The 22,217-nt window shown below is 41.9% G+C and overlaps 2 protein-coding genes across 3 annotated transcripts in view; one reads left to right on the plus strand and one right to left on the minus strand.

Annotated features, from left to right (window-relative positions):
• Positions 1-326: 326 nt before the first annotated feature.
• Positions 327-9,829, minus strand: LOC140185539 (mitochondrial cardiolipin hydrolase-like). The gene is given in 3 exon segments (XM_072238871.1): positions 327-375; positions 377-560; positions 9,427-9,829. Coding segments are annotated over 3 exon segments (636 nt in total).
• A 1,048-nt stretch (positions 9,830-10,877) lies between these two features.
• LOC140185540 (target of rapamycin complex subunit lst8-like) overlaps positions 10,878-22,217 on the plus strand; it is a 34,073-nt gene continuing 22,733 nt past the window's right edge. Inside the window, exons 1-4 of one of the 2 annotated variants that reach the window (XM_072238872.1) lie at positions 10,878-11,035; positions 18,900-18,951; positions 19,394-19,556; positions 20,511-20,586. In XM_072238872.1, the coding sequence (XP_072094973.1) occupies positions 10,907-11,035; positions 18,900-18,951; positions 19,394-19,556; positions 20,511-20,586 (420 nt within the window). In that variant the 5' untranslated portion in view covers positions 10,878-10,906. The remainder of the gene's footprint in view (positions 11,036-18,899; positions 18,952-19,393; positions 19,557-20,510; positions 20,587-22,217) is intronic. The other variant, XM_072238873.1, reaches the window with a different exon arrangement.

The raw sequence follows: 22,217 nt of genomic DNA on the forward strand, positions 1-22,217 counted from the left end.
CCTTTGTGTTTAGCAAATAAATATCCAGCCCCACATTGGGCCAGCAGACCTTTCCACTGAGAGCATCTCCATATGATGCCTACTGTACCTTGTTTTGTCGAATAAGGAAGCTGCTTTCTATCAAACAGTAACTGTTTCTGGTGATTTCATTCACACAACAACATGGATTATAGTCACTTGTTTCTTTTAATCATGAATATTTTATAAAAATATAAAGCATCAAGGAAAAACAAGATATTTATCTACAGAAATTTGTATTATTTGACAACAATTTTTGTCAATGGACTACAATAGAATCTATGAAGGATTAAATTAGTAGTTTCTAGTTACTTTTGTGGAGAAAAGCTGTACTTTGTCGGATCATATTCATTCCAGTCGTTCAAATTCTTCTATAAATGCTTTCACAATGTCAATGTCTTTAATTATGATTACATTCTCTTTATTTCTAAATATAGCCTGGGCACTCCAGTTCAAAGATCCAGTTACAAGAATAGATCCATCAATCAGTGCGAATTTGTGGTGCATGTAGCTTGTATCCTGATCATGTCGGACTTCTATACCTGTCAGGCGAAACATAGTAGAATTAGGCCATTTTCCTCTTGTACCTAGTTTGTCACTCATTAAAATCATAGTTAATCTATGGAGCAATTGATATTTAACTAGATGCAGTGTGTGGAAGGACTGTGAGGAAGGACAGGCAGATGATAATGCAAAATTGAAGTCAGTGGGATGAGTTAAAATGTATCAAGGGGCCAAAATCAAAAAATGATGATGAACACAGGACTTATAGTGTTATAGTTTAATGCACGCAACATACAGATTAAGGTAGATGATCTTGTGGCACAGTAAGAGATAGACCGGTATATCAGTGAAGTCAGCACTGAGTCATGGCTGAAAGAAGATCGCAGTTAGGATACACATTTTATGGAAAGGGTAGGCAGAGGGGTTGGTAAAAAAAAATAAAATCAAATCCTTAGGAGGAAGTAACATAGGATCAGAAGAGGTAGAATCCTTATGGGTAGTTAAGAAACTGCAAGGGTCAAAATACTCTGTGGGGGTTATATACAGGCCTGCAAACAATAGCCAGAATGTGGGCAACAAATTACAACTTGAGATAGAAAAGGTATGTAATAAGGGTAATGTAGTGAGTCATGAGGGATTTCAATATGTAGGTAAATTGGGAAAATCAGGCTGACCTTCAAGGAAAATTAAAACAACCTCAAGTTGTAGATAGCAACAAAAGTAATTCAAATTTAAAACAGGAAATTAGGAAATTGCAAAGTGAAATTGATGATATTTATACGTTGGAAACTCAAAGAAATTTTCTTTACCTGAAACAAAAGAATTATGAAGTAGGAGGTAAATCAGCTAGATTACTAGCATATAAATTACGAAAACAACAAGCAGACAATACAATTCATAAAATAAAGAATCCAAAGACAAAGCTTGTGGAGAGTACAATAGGGAAAATTCAAGAGAGTTTTGAAACATATTATCGAGAGCTGTACTCCCAACCCCAGGCCTCCAATGAGCCCTATATGGACACTTTATTGAATTCTTTAGATCTACCCAAGCTTACAGATTTACAAAATGAATGCCTATTAGAACCAGTAACTGCCAAAGAACTGAATGTGGCCATCTCTAGGTTAAAGGCTGGAAAGTCCCCGGGTTCTGATGGGTTTACCTCAGAGTGGTACAAGTCCCTGAAGACACAGTTAGCCCCATTACTACTTAACACCTTTAATTGGATCTTGCAGAGAGGAGAAACTCCACCTTCCTGGAGAGAAGCGATTATTTCAGTTATTCCTAAAGAGGGAAAAGATAAACTAGAATGTGGTAATTATCGGCCAGTTAGCGTTCTTAATTTAGATTACAAATTATTTACGTCTATATTAGTGCGCAGATTGCAAAAGCTTTTACCTGGCCTAATCCATTTAGACCAGACTGGATTTATTCAACAAAGACAAACACAGGACAACATAAAGAGAACTCTACACATATTAGAGCAGGTTACTAAGAACGGGACAGAGACAATAGTAGTGGGATTAGACACTGAGAAAGCTTTTGATTCAATTAGTTGGGCATTCCTTATACAGAGTGTTAGGAAGATTCGGCTTTCAAGAGAAGTTTATTAAAGTAATCCAGACTTTATATGACAGCGCTACAGCTCGAATTAAGATAAATGGGGACCTTTCTGACTCCTTTATTTTAGAGAGAGGCACTAGACAGGGATGCCCAATTTCTCCTCTCCTTTTTGCGCTATACACTGAACCGCTTGCCCAACTAATAAGACAGAGCGAAATTGTAAAAGGTATCAAGTTGGCAGGGATTGAACAGAAAGTGGCGTTATTCGCAGATGATGTTTTGGTCTATCTGAGTGAACCAGAAAAATCATTTATAGGATTGTTTACACTGTTGGATGACCTTGGGAAAATACCAGGTTATAAAACAAATGTAAAGAAAACGCAGGCTATGTCCCTAAATTATACACCATCCAAAAAACTGCAGGATACATATGCTCTTAAGTGGGAAGCTAAATCATTAAAATATTTAGGAATAACCCTGCCGAAGGATCTTTCAACGCTGTCACAGGTAAATTATGGGCCATTAATTTCAGAGATAAAAGCAGATATGCATAGATGGAATCTTATCCCCTTTTAAGTTTAAATTCAAGGATAAATACCATAAAAATGAATATTCTCCCTCAGTTACTCTATCTTTTCCGGACTTTACCTGTGGAGGTGGATGATAATCAATTCAGGGAATGGGACAAATGGATTTCCCGCTTTATCTGGCAAGGAAAGAAACCTAGAATTCGATATAACACCTTACAGTTAGGGAAGGAAGGAGGAGGTATGGTACTTCCTTGCTTGAGAAATTATTTTTATGCTTCACAGATAACCCCTCTGTTATATTGGTGTAATAGGGAATATAAGGCTAGATGGAAGGAAATAGAATTTGGATTGGTTGACAGTTTTCCTCTACAGGCCTTAATAGCAGACAAAGGATTGATGGCCCAATTTGAAAAGTTTAAAAACAGCTAGATAAATCTTACATTAAAAGTATGGCAGAAGGTGGTTAATTCATGTGGAATCAATAACATGTTAAAACTTTTCAGATGGTGTGCATATGATACTGAATTCCTTCCCAACAGAGGAGATAAAAGATTTGAACTATGGATAAAGAAAGGTCTTACAACCTACCTCTCATTTATACATAAAAGAGTATTACAAAGTTTCCAATTCCTGCAGGACAAACATGGCCTAGAACACAATGACTTTTTTTTAGGTACCTTCAAGTATGACACTATGTTAATCAGAGTTGTAGATATACAGACTTATCAACAGTAGAATTAGAATTTTTCAAGATTCTGAATTCGGCTTACAGTTCAATACCAAGTAAATCAGTTTCTCGATTATATAATGCACTCTCCCATGCTAAAAATGTAAACACATTGTATATTAAAGAGAAGTGGGAGAAAGAAGCGGGGTTGGTACTTTCAGAGGAGGCTTGGGGGAAAATCTGCAGCTTTCAGTGGTCTTCGACTAACTCTTTGACTTGGACAGAACATTGTTGGAAAAATATTATAAGATACTTCAAAACCCCATATCAGGAAAAATATAAAGACACAAACGTGACGTGTTGGAGAAGGTGTGGCTCCAAGGAGGCAAATCATCTCCATATTTTCTGGGATTGCCCTAAATTAAGTTTATATTGGAAAGGTATTCATAGAACATTAGTTAAGGTACTTAATACCCAGATACCTCTGAACTTTGAGACGCTCTATTTGGGGCATGTATTGTTTCTTGAACAGAAGAAAGATATAAAGTTGCTGCAGGCCCTTTTAGCGGCAAGTAAGAAATCAAGTGGCTAAATCCAATACCACCTACATTAGAAGACTAGCACAAAATTATCTTGTAAATATTTAAAATGGAAAAGATGACTTACTCTCTGACAATTCAAAAAGAAAAATTTTATCAAATTTGGAATAAATAGATTGAATATATAACCCCAAAGCGAGCAGACTTTAGATGACTCTCCTAATGATTTATACTGCTCTTCTCATCAACACCGTAATATTGCTAATGTAAGCACCCCTAGTCTAAATGTTTACTGTTTTTGTTTTTTTTTGTTTGGAAAATGGAGAATTAACACAAGTAAAGGAAAAGATTTGGGAAAGGGATAAAAATGATAAAATTAAGTAATTAAGTACATAGGGATTGGATAATTATGTTTGGGGGTAGGAGCAAACATGAACGAGTTCAGATATAAACACCTACAATGGTAGTTACATAGGCTTACATACAATATTTTGGACCAGAAATAAATGGTCCAGAAGAGATATATGGAAATTATTATTAAGCCACTATTATTACTATTTTTCTTAACTAGTATCATTACTTAGCCTAATAGAGTAGAATTTCAACTGCACATAATTATCTATTTAAGTGTCTAATTTCTTTTTATATCATCTTAATGTGTACTTAGGAATGTATAAATAATTATAGATTTATACATATATAAAAAAGGAAAAGGTTATACATGCGAAAAAAGTTCATGATACTTGTGAATTCCTTATCTAAATAAAAATAAAAATTTTTTTAAAAAGATGGCAGAAGGAAGATCAGCTAACATCTACACGGATTCGCAATATACTTTTGGAGTTGTTCACAACTTTGGAAACTTATAGAAGTAAAGGGGATTTCTTATGGATGCAGAAACCCAATCAAGCATGACGAGCTAGTAAAGAACTAATGTATGTTATACAATTGCCATCAGAAGTGGCTGATTTAAAATGTTAAAGCCACTCCAAAAGGAATACAATGGAAAGTTATGGAAATGCACTCGCAGACAAAATTGCAAAAAAGCGAGCCTGGGAAGGGATAAAAGTAGTAAAAGAAACCAAAGAATTAGAAGTACAGAAAGCAAATGAGGTGAACCAACAGAAAAGTTACGGAAACAAATTTGAATTATCACATACTGTACAATTTATTAAAGATTCAAACTCAGTACTCTGCAAAAGTGATTATGGAGAATGGTTGGAAATTATACAGTGATTATGACACTAGTTACAGACTAGTAGGTCCAACTACATTGCTTCCTTATCTGGCATAGCAAATACACGCCTCAGGACACACTGGAGTGGACAAGATGATCAGATGCTCCCAGTGGTGGTGGAATCCAAAGTTTAGAGCAGGGCACAAAGGGATACAGGGAGCAGGCAAGAGATTGGGCTGAGAGGAAAATGAATCAGTCATGATGGAATGCCAGAGCACACTGAACAGGCCAAATGGGAGGCTGGAAGTTGAGACAGAATGCCATTAGGGTCTGTAGAGAGACAGCAGTACATGTACCCCAAACTGTAGTCCAACTTTGTTTATTTATTTGGCGATAAAGCATGGAACAGGCCCTTCCAGCCCAACAAACGGCACCGCCGAGTAACCCACCTATTTAACTGTGGCCTTGTCATAGAAACATAGAAAGTAGGTGCAGGAGTAGGCCATTCCGCCCTTCGAGCCTGCACCACCATTCAGTATGATCATGGCTGATCATCCAACTCAGAACCCTGTACCAGCCTTCCCTCCATACCCCCTGATCCCTTTAGCCACAAGGGCCATATCTAACTCCCTCTTAAATATAGCCAATGAACTGGCCTCAACTGTTCCCTGTGGCAGAGAATTCCACAGATTCACCACTCTCTGTGTGAAGAAGTTTTTCCTAATCTCGGTCCTAAAAGGCTTCCCCTCTATCCTGAAACTGTGATCCATCCTTCTGGACTTCCCCAACATCGGGAACAATCTTCCTGCATCTAGCCCGTCCAATCCCTTTAGAATTTTATATGTTTCAATCAGATCCCTCCTCAATCTTCTAAAATCCAACCAGTATAAGCCTAGTCGTAGGAAATTGTCCTAGCCTAGTCTTAGGACAATTTACAATGACTAATTAACTAGTAAGTCTTTGGAATGTGGGAGAAAACTGGGGCACCCAGGTGAAACCCTCGTTCCAAAGGGAGAAAAGATAAAAATCCATTACAGATGGTGTGGGAATTAAACTCCAAACTCTGAAGCCCTGAGCCATAATATCGTCATGCTAACCACTACACTGCCATGGCACCCCAATGTTCCTAGGTTTTATCTATCCTTTTCCATGAAGACGGAGGAAATTTGTTCAATTTCACTTTCATTTTCTTATTCCTCAAAGTATATTAGTCTTTGCCAACATTTTAACTTTTGGTAATATTTCCTTCTTATACATCAACTGAAGTTTTTTTTTGCCTTATTTCATTGCTCACACTCTGTTTTCCGTTTCTTTATAGATACATTGGTCCCAATTTACCAAATTAGTCTTGCTACTGTGTGACATTGATGGTTCTAGCCTCATCATAAGGTCAGAGAAACACAGCATTGAAACAGGGTCTTCAGCTACTGGGTCCGTGGTAATCCTCAAGCACCCATTTCAACACAATTCTATTCCAACCCATTTTTATTTTCCTCTTCCCTCCCCATTCTCCTACCTTTCCCCCCCACAAATTATACTGCACATTTATAAAGTAGGGACAATAACTTACCAATCTACATATTTCATTTGAGATGTAGGAGAAAATACCATAATTCCTCCAGTCTAAAATTTTTGATAGCTGTCTTGACAGCGACAGCTAGATCAATTATTGTTTCATCTGACTGTTCTGAAAACGCACATTAACAATTTATAAATTAGCTACTGATAATTTACTGTCGTAACTTTTAATGCAATTTCCCTATCTAGCAGAGTCAACTCATACTTCAGTGATTTTCCTACAATCTGATATATAGCCCTGATTTCAAGTTAAATTATATCACTTATGATTTCAAATTCTCTTCACAGCCTCTCTGTTGGCTCCCAAGAAAGGTATGATGCACTGTGCAGTTATGTTTAAATTGCCAAATATTTTTAAATATCAAATAAGTTAAATGATTTTGCACATTAATTTACCTCCACTTAAGTATGGACCTTTGCTACTTCACATGCCAATGGGTTTCTTGGCAAAAAAGGATGAAGAACGTACTGGTCCTTATGGAATGAAAATTGCCTCATTTGCATCAGTAAAATATTTGCAGAATTGATGGTTGCACATTGATGCCCATAGTTACATAGTGTTTTAGTTATTTTATTAATATTGTAGACCATTAAACAACTAATAAAGAATGCTTCAGAAGGGGCAAGCATTTCCAAATGCAGTCAGTTTTTTTTTGTATGGAGACACTTAAGTTAATGAGCACAATAAATATAGAGCTGTGAGCTAGACAGCCAGTCTTTGGTACCCAATCAGAGCTCCTGAGAGGGAGACTAGAGGACCGGCAGTCTGGATGGTAAAGTACACTCAAAGTGGACAAGGATTGAGGAGAGGGCCACTGACAGGGCAAGAGTGCAGGGACAGGAGTTGAGTCACCAATGAGTTGTAGGAAGTGAGGTGGGGTCAGCAAAAGGAACATGAGAAAGGTGAAAAGTAGGAAGGGATAACATAGGTGAAGTTGTGGGTTGTAGAACAGGGAGCTGAATGTGGATATTCAGAAGGAAGTGAGTGTGCCTCCTACAGTGAGTCAAGCTGGAATTGCAGGGATGGTCTCTTCAACCTGAGTGGGACACTTCTAGTCACACCTCTCTGAACTCCCTTCACCCCCGAGAAAGGTATCCTAGACCTCTCTCATGCAGTTCCCATGAGCCGTCCGGCACAGCAGTGCTCGAAAGAGTCGGTGAATATAGGATTTTAAATCTAACCAAGAATACTGCAAAACTATGAAGGCCAGGTGGTTGTAGTAAATTAGGACATTTACAGAAATAACACATCACTTGTAAAAAATTCCTTTAAGGCACAAAAAAAGCACAAACATACAAGAGAAGAAAATCTTTAAATCAAAGGAAAAGGCAAGCAAAGTTACCAGAAATGGCAAGCGGTAATGGATTGGGATCTTTTATCCTGATTATTTTAGTGGCTCTAAATTTTAGTAGACCCCAGTTGCTCCTGCTAGCTATTTCACTTCTAAAGTATAGAAATTCAGCTTTTATGCTTCTCAATAGTTTACTCTCATTTTGTCTTAGTTTTCCTTCTCAATACCCTTGACACCTTTTACCAAATTGCACACTTTTCCTGGCACGGTTAGCGGGGCACTATGACAACTTGGGGCCATACAGAATTTGGAGTTCTATTCTGGCAAGGAGTCAGTACGTCCTCCTCATGGCATGTGTGGGCTTTCCCCGGTTTCCTCCCAGGCTAGGTTAACTGGCCACTGTAAAAACTGTCCTGTGATTAGGTTGGAGTTAGGGTTGTGTGGTTGCTGTGGCGGCATGTCTGGAAGGGCCTACTCCATCCACCCTGTATCGCTAAATAAATCATACTTGCATTTTTATGGCAACTGTGCATGTCTTTTCCCTAACATTTGGTACCAACTGCAATTTCTCTTGTAATCCACGGCTGCACCACTTTTCCAGTTATGTCTCTGTGCCTAAGGAACTTACTTGCTGTGAATTCTGTATTTCTTTAAATGCTAGCCATCAACACACCCTCTCACAGAGCTCCCTAGGCCTCCTGTCCCATGACCCTCTCATATCCCTTTTGCCAACCACCTGTCCAGCTCTTGGTCCCCCTCCTGTCTTCTCCTATCATTTTGGATCTCCCCCTCCCATTTTCAAATCTCTTACTAGCTCTTCTCTCAGTTAGTCCTGACGAAGGGTCTCGGCCTGAAACATCGACTGTACCTCTTCCTAGAGATGCTGGCTGGCCTGCTGCATTCACCAGCATTTTTTGTGTGTGTTGCTCTGGCATAGCTTCCAGCCAACAAACCCCAAACCTTTAAAGTCTCCCCATTAAACATACCATTAACGTGCTTATTTATACCAAGCACATTTCAAATACATAATGAGACCCATGAATAATTCCACAAATGTTTTCTATCTTCTGCTGATTCTTGGCACCACTCAATTGAATTGTAATTTGCTACGAGGATCTACCAGTTTTTTTTAAAACTCCTGTACTGTTCAATCACATTGTATTAGCATTAAAGCAAAGAACAGCAAACTGCTGGAAGAACAGAGCGGGTAGAGAACAGGGCAGTGTTGGCGCGCTCAGTGGCGTGGAAGGAATTGTCGACATTTCAAGTGAAGAGCCTGTATCACGGGGCTTCAGATATGCCAGACCATTATCTCAATTCCACCTGCAGTCTTTTGTACTTCCATTTTCGTGCCGTCTGTTTGTTTTCATACATTGAGCACCTCGCAACGTGGTTTAGCTGCCAGCGAAGCAGATGAAGGTTAGGCCAAGCATTCGCTGCGTGCAGGTGGAGCAGGCAAACCACGTTGGGGTTGGAGTGCAGAGAGTGGGGTGCTGCAGGATATGGGCTGGGGAGTTGCATATGGAGACAGTGACGCAAACTGGCCATTATCACTCACCTGCCTTCCGGAATTTGCCCACCTGGGAGCCAGCCAGTGCCATGTAGTCGGAGTCGGTGACAACACGGACCCGCACCCCGCGGCTGTACACGGCGAGCACCACGCTGGCCAGGTCGAAGCTGGAGATGCTGAACACACAGACGTCGAGCGAGCGGCCTGCGCCCAGCAGCAGGCGGGCCAGGCTACTCAGCGCGCTTTCCCCATGCGGCAGCCTGCAATCGCAGCGTCTGGGACTCCACAGCAGCGGCCGCACGCAGGTGAGCGGTGCCGGGAAAAACAGCACCTTGGGCTTTTGCTCACGACACTTCCTCACGTAACGGAGCAGGTAATAGAATCCTTCGGCTGTCAACAGAGCGCCGGTAAACACGGCCAGGCTCCGCCATGCCAACACGCTCCAGCACATCCTCGCAACGGCTTCTCCCAACCGAGCGCACCACGTGCCACGCACGCGCACCGCCACTGCCCGCCCGCCCGCGGGGCTGCGAGCTTTGCCCAACGGCTTTGCCCAACGGCTTCGCCCAACCGAGCGCACCACGTGCCACGCACGCGGGACTTTGTCATGTTATGATCACTGCCAGGCTCAACCAGAAACTGCTCTAAAAAGCCACCTCAAGGGCAGTCTACAAATTTCCTATCTTCTGATCCTGCACCAACCTGATCTTCCCAATCTACCTGAAAAAGCCTCTATCGTTATTGCCATTATTAAACGCAAACAACAGGAATTCTGCAGTTGCTGGAAATTCAAGCAACACACATAAAAGTTGCTGGTGAACGCAGCAGGCCAGGCAGCATCTCTAGGAAGAGGTGCAGTCAACGTTTCAGGCCGAGACCCTTCGTCAGGACTAACTGAAGGAAGAGCTAGTAAGAGATTTGAAAATGGGAGAGGGAGGGGGAGATCCAAAATGATAGGAGAAGACAGGAGGGGGAGGGATGGAGCCAAGAGCTGGACAGGTGATTGGCAAGAGGGATATGAGAGGATCATGGGACAGGAGGCCCAGGGAGAAAGTAAAGGGGGAGGGGGACCCAGAGGCCTGTATATAACACCCATCAGTGTCTTTTTACCCTTGCATTCAGCAGCAGTACTTATCCATTTGGTAGTAAGTTCAGTTTAATTATTTTCAGTGATGGGGACATAATTTGTGGTCCAGTATTTTGCCATTGTGCTACCACACTGGCTAAAGCTGGCAATGTTAGCGGGTGGCTCAGTAACAAGTGTTTTACATTCCAAATACATATGGTTAATATTAGTGAGTTGTGGGCATGCTATATTGGTGCCAGAAGCACGGTGACACCTGTGGGCAGCCCCCAGCACAATTCTCGGATTGTGTTGGCCATTGACGCAAACAATGCATTTCACTGTATGTTTTGATGAGCATGTGACAAATCTTTATTGTTTCTTTAAAGACTGTGACAGCAGCAGCCTTCTCATGCTAATTTCACTTCTTATTACAGGTGTGAGTTATCTACACAGGGTGACACCATGAACACAAGTCCAGGCACTGTGGGCAGCGACCCTGTCATCTTGGCCACTGCTGGTTACGATCACACTGTTCGCTTCTGGCAGGCACACAGTGGGATCTGCACCCGCACCGTACAGCATCAGGACTCCGTATCCTTGAAGTTCATCTCAGCAAATTACTTTTTTCACGGTGCAGCAAACTGTAGTTAGATAATTGCGCAATTGGTTTAATTTGGTAAAATTCAAAGAAGAAATCTTAGTCATATGGCACAGAAATAAACTGTTCAGCCCATCAAGTCCACATAACATCAAACATCTGCCATTTATACCAATCCCACATGAATGCCATTTCATTTACCCAACATTCCCATCTACTCCCATTAGATTCAACCACTCACTTTCACACAAGGGGCAATTCACAGTGGCTAATTAATCTACCTGCCTTCATATCCTTGGGATGAGGGGGGAAACCTTCACAGTCACAGGGAGGATGTGCAAACTCCACACAGACAGTACTGGTGGTAAGAATTGAACCTGGGTCATTGGAAGTGGGAAGCAGTAGATCCACTAACTTCACTACGGTGTTGCTTAGGAAATCATCTGCTTTCCTCTCAAATCCTTTACACTAAACTTGTGGGGATTTGTGGAGTGTGGGGGGGGGGGTGGGAGTTCTTTGTAAAATAGAATTCATCATCTCTGACAGCGCAGTATTCGCTCATATTCTATAAAGACCAGAAGATATAGAAGCAGAATTAGGCCATTTGCCCATTGAGTCTGCTTCGCCATTTCATCATGGCTGATTTATTATCTCTCTCACCCCATTCTTCTGCCTTCTCCCTGTATCCTTTAATGCCCTGAACAACCAAGAACCCAGTGACTTGGCCTCCACAGCAACAAATTCCACAAATACACAACCCTCTGGCTAAGTCCTTCTCATCTCTGTTCTAAGTGGATGTCCCTCAACATCCTCTCCACATCCACTATATATAGACCCTTCAATATTCGAGAGGTTTCAATGAGAACCCCTCCCCCCCATTCTTCTAAACTCCAATGAGTACAGTTCCAGAGCCATCAAACACTCTTCATATGTTAACCCTTTCAATCCTGGAATCATTTTCGTGACCCTCCTCTGGACCCTCTCCAATGCCAGCACATCTTTTCTTGGATGGCCCAAAACTGTTCACAATACTCCGTATGGTCTGACTAATGCCTTATAAAGCCTCAGCATCACTTCCTTCCTCTTATATTCTAGTCCTCTCAAAATGAATTCTAACATTGCATTTCCATTACCACCAATAACCAAGTTAACCTTTGGGGAATCTTGCACAGCGACTCCCAAGTCCCTTTGCACCTCTGATTTTTGAATTTTCTCCCCATCTGGAAAATAGTCTACGCCTGTATTCCTTCCGACAAAATGCATGACCATACACTTCCCTACACTATATTGAAAGCAGTGTACTTATTCTGTGGACTGTCAGTCTAGGTATAATGCTCAAGACTCGTAGGAATGTTTGTGATCACCCATCTGAGATGCTCTCCATGGTATTAAATATAATCTGATTTGTCAACTCTGAGGCTGACTGATTGCATGAACAGCAGCTCTACAGATTAAGCTGAATTGTGTGCTTACTCTTTTGAATTATATAGATCCAGCTGTATTGTGATTTATGTTAAATTTATAATATTCTGTTCATTTTTCAGATTTTCAACATTTCATTTCTTTGTGGAGTAAGAGGGTCACAATTGATTCTATTAACCAGTACTTGGTCTTTAGCTTACTTTGCCCTGCTGTGTGGACTCTGAAATGTTGAGGAGAGGGAGAACTGATTACCACCACCAGGCAGTGTGTGTGGGATTGTACCCACCCCCGGTTGAAAAAAAATTATTTCTCAGATCCGCTGTAAACCTCCTAACTCCTCACCTTAAACCTATGCCCACTACTCATCAACATCTATGCCATGGAGAAAAGTTTCCTACCATCAACCCTATTCAATTTTGTGTATCTGTCAGGTGTCCCCTCAGCCTCCTCTGCTTTCAAGAAAAACAAACTTATTTATTTTCTTATAACTCTCCATACCAGACAACACCCTGGTAAATTTCGGCTGCGTCCACTCCAGTATGATCATATCCTCTCTGTAGTCTGGCAATTAGGTCTGCACACAATGTTCCAGCTGTGGTCCAACCAAAATCTTATCAAGTCCTCCACTGCTCTTACAGTCTATGTCCTGGCTAATGAAGGCAAGCATCTTGTAAACTTTTTTTAAACCACCTTATCTACATATGCTGTAACCTTTAGGGATCTATGAAATTATACAGCAGGATCTCTTTCTTCTATTCATGGCATATATCCTACACTTAGTAGACAACCCCCCCCAAAAAAAACAATTATATGACTCTAGTCCGAATTAAATTCCATGTGCCGTTGCTCTGCCTGTTTTACCAACTGATTAATATCATTTTGTAGCCTAACACTATTCTTGTCACTCAACCACATCTCTTTTTCTGTGTCATCTGCAAACTTACGAATGTTGCCTTCTGCATTTACTTGTCAGTTAGAAACATAGGAAACCTACAGCACAATACAGGCCCTTCAGCCCACAATGCTGTGCTGAACAAATACTTACTATTTACTTTTGAAATTGCCTAGGATTACCCTTAGCCCTCTATTTTTCTAAGCTCCATGTACCTATCCAGGAGCCTCTTAAAAGACCCTAGTGTATCTACCTCCACCACAGTCGCTGGCAGCCCATTCCATGCACTCACCACTCTCTGCGTTTTTAAAAAAAACTTACCCCTAACATCCACTCTGTACCTACTTCCAAACACCTTAAAACTGTGCCCTCTCATGTTAGTTGTTGATGTGCATAACAAACTGCATTTTTTTGAGGAATAGAGAACATGTCTGTAGGGTTAGTACTTTGCTCTGGATGCCAGGTGTGGGAATCCTGGGATTTTTCCAGCCTCCCAGATGGCCACATCTGTCCCAGGTGCACCGAGATGCAGCTACTGAGAGACCGTGTTAGGGATCTGGAGCTGTGACTTGATGACCTACAGCTTATTAGGGAAAGTGAGCAGGAGGCAGATAGGAGCTACAGGGAGTTAGTCACCCCGAGGCTGCAGGAGTTAGATAAGTGGGTGAGTGTCAGGGAAGGGAAGAGCTCAGGTAGTAGAGAGCACCCCTATGGCCATCCCCCTCAGTAATCGTTATCTCATTTTGGCTGATGTTGAGGGAGGTGACCTGACAGAGGACAACCATGGTGATCGGGTTTCTGGCACCGAGCCTGGTTCCGTGGTGCAGAAGGGAGAGAAGAAGATGAGGAATGCGGTAGTCATTGGGGATTTCGTGGTGCAGAAGGGAAAGAGGAATATGAGGAATGCGGTAGTCATGGGGGATTCCATAGTGAGGGGAACAGACAGGAGGTTCTGTCAGCCTGATAGAGATTCCCGCGTGGTGTGTTGCCTCCCAGGTGCCAGGGTACAGGATGTTTCAGATCGGGTGCAGAGTATTCTGAAGGGAGAGAGTGAACAGCCAGAAGTCTTGGTACATGTTGGTACCAGTGACATAGGTAGAAAAAGGGAGGAGGTCCTGAAGTGAGAATTCAGGGAGTTAGGTAGGAAGCTGAAAAGCAGGACCTCCAGGGTAGTAATCTCAGGATTGCTGCCTGTACCATGTGCTAATGAGCGCAAGAATAGCATGATCAGGCATATTAATGCGTGGCTGAGAGACTGGTGTAGGGGGCAGGACTTCAGATTCCTGATCATTGGGGCCTCTTTTGGAGGAGGTACAGCCTGTACAAAAAGGACAGGTTACACCTGAACCCAAAGGGGTCCAATATCTTAGCAGGCACATTTAATAGAGCTGTCAGGGAGGGTTTAAACTAATTTGATAGGGGGATAGCAACGAGAGTGATAGGGCTGAGGAAGGGGAAAACAGAAATAAATCAAAGATGATGATAGGAAGGACAGGCAGAGATGAGGCATAATGACAGCCAGTGGGATGAGTTACAGGGCAATAGAGGCACGGTGCAGTTAAAACAGAAAGCAACAAATACTGGACTGAAAGTGTTATATTTGAATGCACACAGCATAAGAAATAAAATGAACGGTCTTGAAATTCAGCTACAGATGGGCAAGTATGACGTTATGGCCATTTCTGAAACTTGGCTAAAGGATGGCTGCCATTGGGAGCTGAACGTCCAAGGATATACAGTGTATCAGAAAGATAGGTTAGTAGGCAGAGGGGGTGCTGTGGCTCTGTGTATAAGAAATAATATTAAATCATTAAAAAGGGATGACATAAGATTGGATGGTGTAGAGTCCCTATAGGTTGAGTTAAGAAATGGCAAGGGTAAAAGGACCCTAATGGCAGTTGTATACAGGCCTCCAAACAGCAGCCAGGATGTAGATTACAAATTACAGCAGGAGGTAAAAAAGGTGTGTCAGAAAGGCAATTGTTGCTTCTTGTTGGGCCCACTAGGGGATCGGCTGTGCTGGATTCGGTGTTGTGCAATGATCCAGAGGTGATAAGAGAGTTTAAGGTTAAGGAACCCTTGCAGAACAGTGATCACAATATGATTGAATTCATTTTGAAATCTGAGAAGGAGAAACTAAATTACAGTGGCATGAGAGGGGAACTGGCCATAGTTGACTGGAAAGGGACACTAGCAGGAAAGACAGCAGATTAGATTAGATTATGAAGACACGCAGTCCTCTTTTATTGTCATTTAGCAATGCATGCATTAAGAAATGATACAATATTTCCTCCGGTGTGATATCACAAAACACAGGACAGACCAAGACTGAAAAAACTAACAAAACCACATAATTATAACATATAGTTACAACAATGCAACAATACCATAACTTGATGAAGAACAGTCCATGAGCACAGTAAAAAGTTCAATGTCTCTCAAATGTGCCACATCTCACGCAGACGGGAGAAGGAAGAAAAACTCTCCCTGCCATGCCCGACCACAGTCCGACTCTGAGTCGTCTGAAAACTTGGAGCCTCCGATCAGCTCTCCGACACCGAGTACCAAGCACCATCTCTATCTGAACGATTCGACCTCAATCTCGGTCGCCAACAGCAGACAAAGCCGGGGATTTTGAGGCCTTCCCTCCAGAAGATTCTCGATCACGCGGTAACAACAGCAGCAAACTGGCATTTCAGAAATTTCTCCAGATATTCCTCTGTGCTTTCACGTCTGTCTCCATCAAATCAGAATTGTCCATGGCCCCTATTTAACGGATACAATATCATTTTCACCAGAGGGCTGCGCACGTGCAGCGTGCTGCTCTCTCCTCCTCCCGCAGAGCAGCAACAGCTGGAGTTTCTGCGAAAAATGAGGGAAGTTCAAGACAGATATGTTCCAAATAAGACTTTTTTGAATGAAAGAAGGACACTACCATGGCTGACAAGTGAAGTCAGAGCCAAAGTAAAAGCAAAAGAGAGGACATACAGTGAAGCCAAAGCTAGTGGCAAGATGGAGGATTAGGAAGCTTTTCAAAACTTACAAAAGGAAACTAAGAAGGCCATGAGGGAGGAAAAGATGAATTATGAAAGGAAGCTGGCAACTAATATCAAAGAAAATACTAAAAGCTTTTAAAGTATATAAAGGGTAAAAGAGAGTTGGGGGTAGATATAGGACCAATAGAAAATGATGCTGGAAGTATTGTAATGAGAGACACAGAGATGGTAGAGGAACTGAATGCGTATTTTGCATCAGTCTTCACAGTGGAAGACATCTGCAGTATACCAGACATTCAAGAGCATTAGGGAAGTGAAGTGTGTGCAGTGAAAATCACGACTGAGAAGGTGCTCAGGAAGCTTAATGGTCTGAGGGTGGATAAATCTCCTGGACCTGATGGAATGTACCCTCGGGTTCTGTAGAAAGTAGCTGGAGAGATTGCGGAGGCGTAATGATGACCTTTCAAGAATTGATAGATCCTGGCATTGTACCGGATGACTGGAAAATTGAAAATGTTACTCTGCTATTTAAGAAGGGTGGGAGGCAGGAGAAAGGGAACTATAGACCTGTTAGCCTGACATCAGTGGTTAGGTAGTTGCTGGAATCGATTGTTAGGAATGAGATTACGGAGTACCTGGAGGCACATGACATGATAGGCCAAAGCCAGCATGATTTCCTGAAAGGAAAATCCTGCATGACTAACCTACTGCAATTTTTTGAGGAAATCACAAGCAGGGTAGACAAAGGAGATGCAGTGTATGTGGTGTACTTGGATTTTCAGAACGTCTTTGGCAAGGTGCCGCACATGAGGCTGCTTAGCAAGATAAGAGCCCATGGAATTACAGGGAAGTTACTAGCATGCGTGGAGCATTGGTTGATTGACAGAAAACAGAGAGTGGGAATAAAGAGATCCTATTCTGGCTGGCTGCCGATTACAAGTGGAGTTCCACAGGGGTCGTGTTGAGACCGCTGCTCTTTATGATGTATGCCAGTGATTTGGACTATGGGATTAATGGATTTGTGGCTAAATTTGCCGATGATACAAAGATAGGTGGAGGAGCAGGTAGTGTTGAGGAAACAGAGTCTGCAGAGAGACTTAGATAGTTCAGGGGAGTGGGCAAAGAAGTGGCAAATGAAATACAATGTTGGAAAGAGTATGGGCAAGCACTTTGGTGGAAGAAATAAACAGGCAGACTATTATTTAGATGGGGAGAGAATTCAAAATGCAGGGATGCAAGGGGACTTGGAGTCCTTGTGCAGGATACCTTAAAGGTTAACCTCCAGGTTGAGTTGGTGGTGCAGAAGCGAATGCAATGTTGGCATTTATTTCTAGAGATATAGAATATAAGAGCAGGGATGTGATGTTGAGGCTCTATAAGGCACTTGTGAGACCACATTTGGAATATTGTGTGCAGTTTTGGGCTCCTTATTTTAGAAAGGATATACTGACATTGGAGAGAGTTCAGAGAAGATTCATGAGAGTGATTCCAGGAATGAAAGGGTCACCATATGAGGAACGTCTGGCAGCTCTTGGGCTGTATTCCCTGGAGTTCAGGAGAATGAGGGGGGATCTCATAGAAACATTCCGAATGTTAAAAGGCTTGAACAGATTAGATATGGCAAAGTTATTTCCCATGGTATGGAAGTTTGGACAAGAGGGTTCGACTTCAGTATTGAAGGATGTCCATTTGGAACAGAGATGCAAAGAAATTACTTCAGTCAGAGGGTGGTAAATCTGTGGAATTTGTTGTCACGAGCAGCTGTGGAGGCCAAGCCATTGGCTGTATTTAAGGCAGAGATAGATAGGTTCTTGATAAGACAAGGCATCAAAGGGTATGGGGAGAAGGCAGGAGAGTGGGGATGACTGGGAGAATTGGATCAGCCCATGATTGAATGGTGGAGCAGACTCAATGGGCCAAATGGCCTACTTCTGCTCCAATGTCTTATGAGAAGGTACAGGAACTTCAGGACCCACACCACCAAGTTCAGGAACAGTCAGGCTCTTGAACCAAAGGGGAGAACTTCACTCATCCCGTTACTGAACTGGACTCACTTTCAAGAACTCTTCATCTCATGTTCTCTATATTTATTGCCAATTTATTTTTTCCTTTGTATTTGCACAGTTTGGAGTCTTTTGCACATTAGTTGGTTGTACATCCTGTTGGGTGCAATTTTTAATTGATTCTGTTGTATTTCTTGGATTTATCGTGTATGCCACAAGAAAATGAATCTCAGGGTTGTATGTGTGACATATGTACTTTGATAATAAATTTACTTTGTACTTTGTATCCTTCTGGTACATTGCTGGTCACAGGCTTCAATCATAGAAGCAACATCCACCATCATCCAATTATCTGTTATGATGTTTTTTATGTTTTACAAAGGTTTTTGCATTTGTCCATTTTTGATGGCCTGAGTGTTCTGTTGCCTTTCTAGTGGTACAGTACTGGGGTGCTCCATTTCCTCCATCTCTGAATGTATTCAGAGTTGAGTTTGAGTTGCTGTGAGTTACTTCATTCCTTTCATCTCCTTAGCAAAGGTGTTAGCAGGTGAATGCTTTGGAAATCACTCCGGACCACAGTATGATTGCAGCGGCAGGTGAGCACTTGTACTTTCATCCACCAATGTGCCTCTGCTTCCTTAACCACCAAAATTTATTGCACTCCTCTTGTTGAAAGTCTAAAGGTGCTTTTAATACACTATTTCTGGATGCATGAGATGGAAGTAGTTTCTGTAAAATTAACATTATTTCCACTTTAGAGGTGCTGCATCACATATCCTTTAGCCTGTAGTAGGGAGAGGGGAGAGGAAAGTGTTTTTTATTCTTTAGTCTTACCTCAGAGTCTTGAGTTTTCTGTTTGTGAAAGGTGAAAGTTAGTGGTATTTGCAAGCAGTCAAAGAAAGACACAGTGCATCTTTGCCTCATCTGTACCAGCAGATTTGAACAGAATTTTGACTTTGTTACTGTTTGGAACATGTGGCAGAAGCAAGAGAAATAGTGCAGATAGTATTTGGATATTTTCTTTGCTTCATCTTGTAGGATACCAGCACATCCGAATGTATGACTTGAATTCCAACAACCCAAACCCAGTTGTCAGCTATGATGGAGTCAGCAAAAACATCACCTCAGTTGGGTTCCATAAGGATGGATGTTGGATGTACACTGGTGGTGAGGACTGCATGGCTCGAATCTGGGACCTCAGGTATTTATTAGGGCCCATAAGAAGTTGACTTGGCTGATGCCACTTTTACACCTATATTAGTGTAGTTCAAGTTCTGCTTTAGTAGAAACTCTACATTGACAGTTCTGAGAGAGTGCTGCAGAAGCAAGGTGATGTCCTTTGGATAAGGTATTAGATCCTGTAGTTGGGTGGATCTAAGTAATATTTTGCCAGACATGTTTTGTTGACAGATATGTCTCACTTTGTCTATGTGCATTTCCTCTGGCTGTTTCTGCTTTCCCCAATCCCGAAGATGTGTGGGGTTGTTACCTTAATTGCCCACTGTAAATTGCCCCTAGTGTGTAGATGAGTGGTTAAATCTGCAGAGAGTCGATAGAATGTAGAGTGTTTGCAGTATTGTTAATGGGTCATTGATTGTCAGTGAGGACTGAAGTGTCTGTTCGGTGCTGGACCTCTCTATGACCCTGTAAGTGCATGCACTCTCATGTAATAGTTGGATGGGGTAGCCTTAGTTGAAAGGAAGAGTTGATGAATGTTTCTCCAACATGAGATCTTGTCTGCCAGGTATGAGGAACTTGATAAAGTGATACAAAAGCAACACAATAATTGATTGCTGTATACCCACACGAAGACGTACAATCCTGTCCATTCCTTTGCTTGATTGTTGAATGCTGATCCATGGAATGAAGGGGTAGGATTCACTAAACTTCTGATTTCTTTTGCATTGCTATTGGCAGTAACTAAATTAATGTATAGACCTTCAAAATGAGTAACTGGTTCAATTTCAGCAGGTTCAGCAAGCTGGTGTCACTGATCGCTGACATTTCTCCTCAGCTGCTACATCAACCTAGAAACAGCAAGTCTATTGAAGGCCAAAGGTAGAAGAGGGGAGACTTCTGAACCCTGGCTCTATCAAGGCACAACTGCTGATGTAGTCTATATGGAACCTCAAATTATCCTTCTGTCTTCCAACAGGTCACGCAGCCTGCAGTGCCAGAGAATCTTCCAGGTCAACGCTCCGATAAACTGTGTCTGCTTGCATCCCAATCAGGTAAGGTGCAATATTGCACGGCACCAAAAGAACAGACAGCGCTTCCCCACCGTCCCTCAGACTTTGTCTATTGTTGTTTCCAATGGAGATGTATAGAGCCAGGAGCAGTACAGCACAAACAGACCCTTCAACCCTCAATGCCAGCCCTTTAGCCTATCTATACTAATTCCATTTGCCCACATTAGCAACCTTCTTGGACTTATCGATCTAAATATCTGCCTAAATGTCTCTTAAAGATACGAATTGCATCTGATTCCACCACCTTCTCTGGCAGTGTGTTCTAGCTATCAATCCCTTAGTTTGTAAAAAAAACACTAACCTCATCGATATATATAGATAATAATAAAACGTATAAAATTGGGGCAGGGAAACAAGGTCAGCCTATTCAATCTGTTCCTTTATTCCTGTATCAAAAGTCATCCAGTCCAGGCAATATCCTGCTGAATCACCTCTGCATTCTCTCCACTGCAAAGGGATTTGCAGCTGGAAATCCATGCTTCAATTTACATTAATTGCCGGTGTGTGGCACTGCTGTTCTTTACAAAGTTTTTTTTTCTGTAGCTTTTTGGTTCTGAAATAACATCCCCCAACCCAGTCTAATCTCATTTGACACCCCAGACCTCACTACACCCTTGAGCTGAATTTCAGAAATGAGGTGGGATGATCATCATTTGCATCAAGGCAGCATTTTGCTCACAGTAAGTGGTCCGGGGAAAATGAAAGACCTTGGAATTTGAAGAGAATAGTCCAGTAGTGGGAGCCATCCCTTGGCAAATGAAAATGGGTATTGTAGAAGGCCATACATCTCACTGTGGAAAATGCTGTGAGCATAGTCATGGGCACAACCATCTTCATTTGCTTCAGAAATGGCCTCTCCTCCAGCATGAGGTCAGAGGTGGAGATGTTTGCAAGTGGCTGCTCAATGTCCTGTTCTAGTTGCAATTACTGTGAATGTAGCAGTTTGTTCAAGTAAAACATCTTTTTGGTGTGGATAAAGGACAAATAAAGTACCAGACAATGACCAGCACTAAAAAGCAAATTAAACACTTTTTCCCTTGATGTTCAAAGACATTGACCATTGTGAGTGCTCCCTTGTGATTGCTCATTGTTGACCAGGGACTTAACTGTACCCTGAAGCCATATGACTCGATTCCTTCATGTTGCTGGATCTGGACACTGGAACTCCCTAGCCATTGGGCACCATGGGGGGAGGATACACAAGGGAGGGGCATACCTTTACCACTAGTCCTGCAGGAAGGGCATTCAGGGCTGGACTGAATACTGACCTTGACTGTGATCCCCACAGCACAGCTTTTGTTTTGAAATGACACCAGTCACACTGCAGGATTGTGATGGAATACACTTGCCTGAAAGTGAGCACCTCCACAATGCTTTACATAATTGACTCAACCTCAATTAAACATTCAATCTGTAATCTCTTGTTATTGATCCACTTTCTAGAGTGAATAGTAAATCCACATCTCGTCCATCAAAGGCTTTCATTAAATCTCCCTCAGCCTTCTGTATTCTAAGAATGACCTTAGTTCCTGCAGTCTCTTATAACTTTGTACTGACGATGTTTGATACTGATTCCCAAAATCCCCAAGCATGCCATCGTGTATTATTAACAG

The sequence above is a fragment of the Mobula birostris genome, chromosome 20, assembly GCF_030028105.1.
Source record: "Mobula birostris isolate sMobBir1 chromosome 20, sMobBir1.hap1, whole genome shotgun sequence".
Taxonomy (NCBI): Eukaryota; Metazoa; Chordata; class Chondrichthyes; order Myliobatiformes; family Myliobatidae; genus Mobula; species Mobula birostris.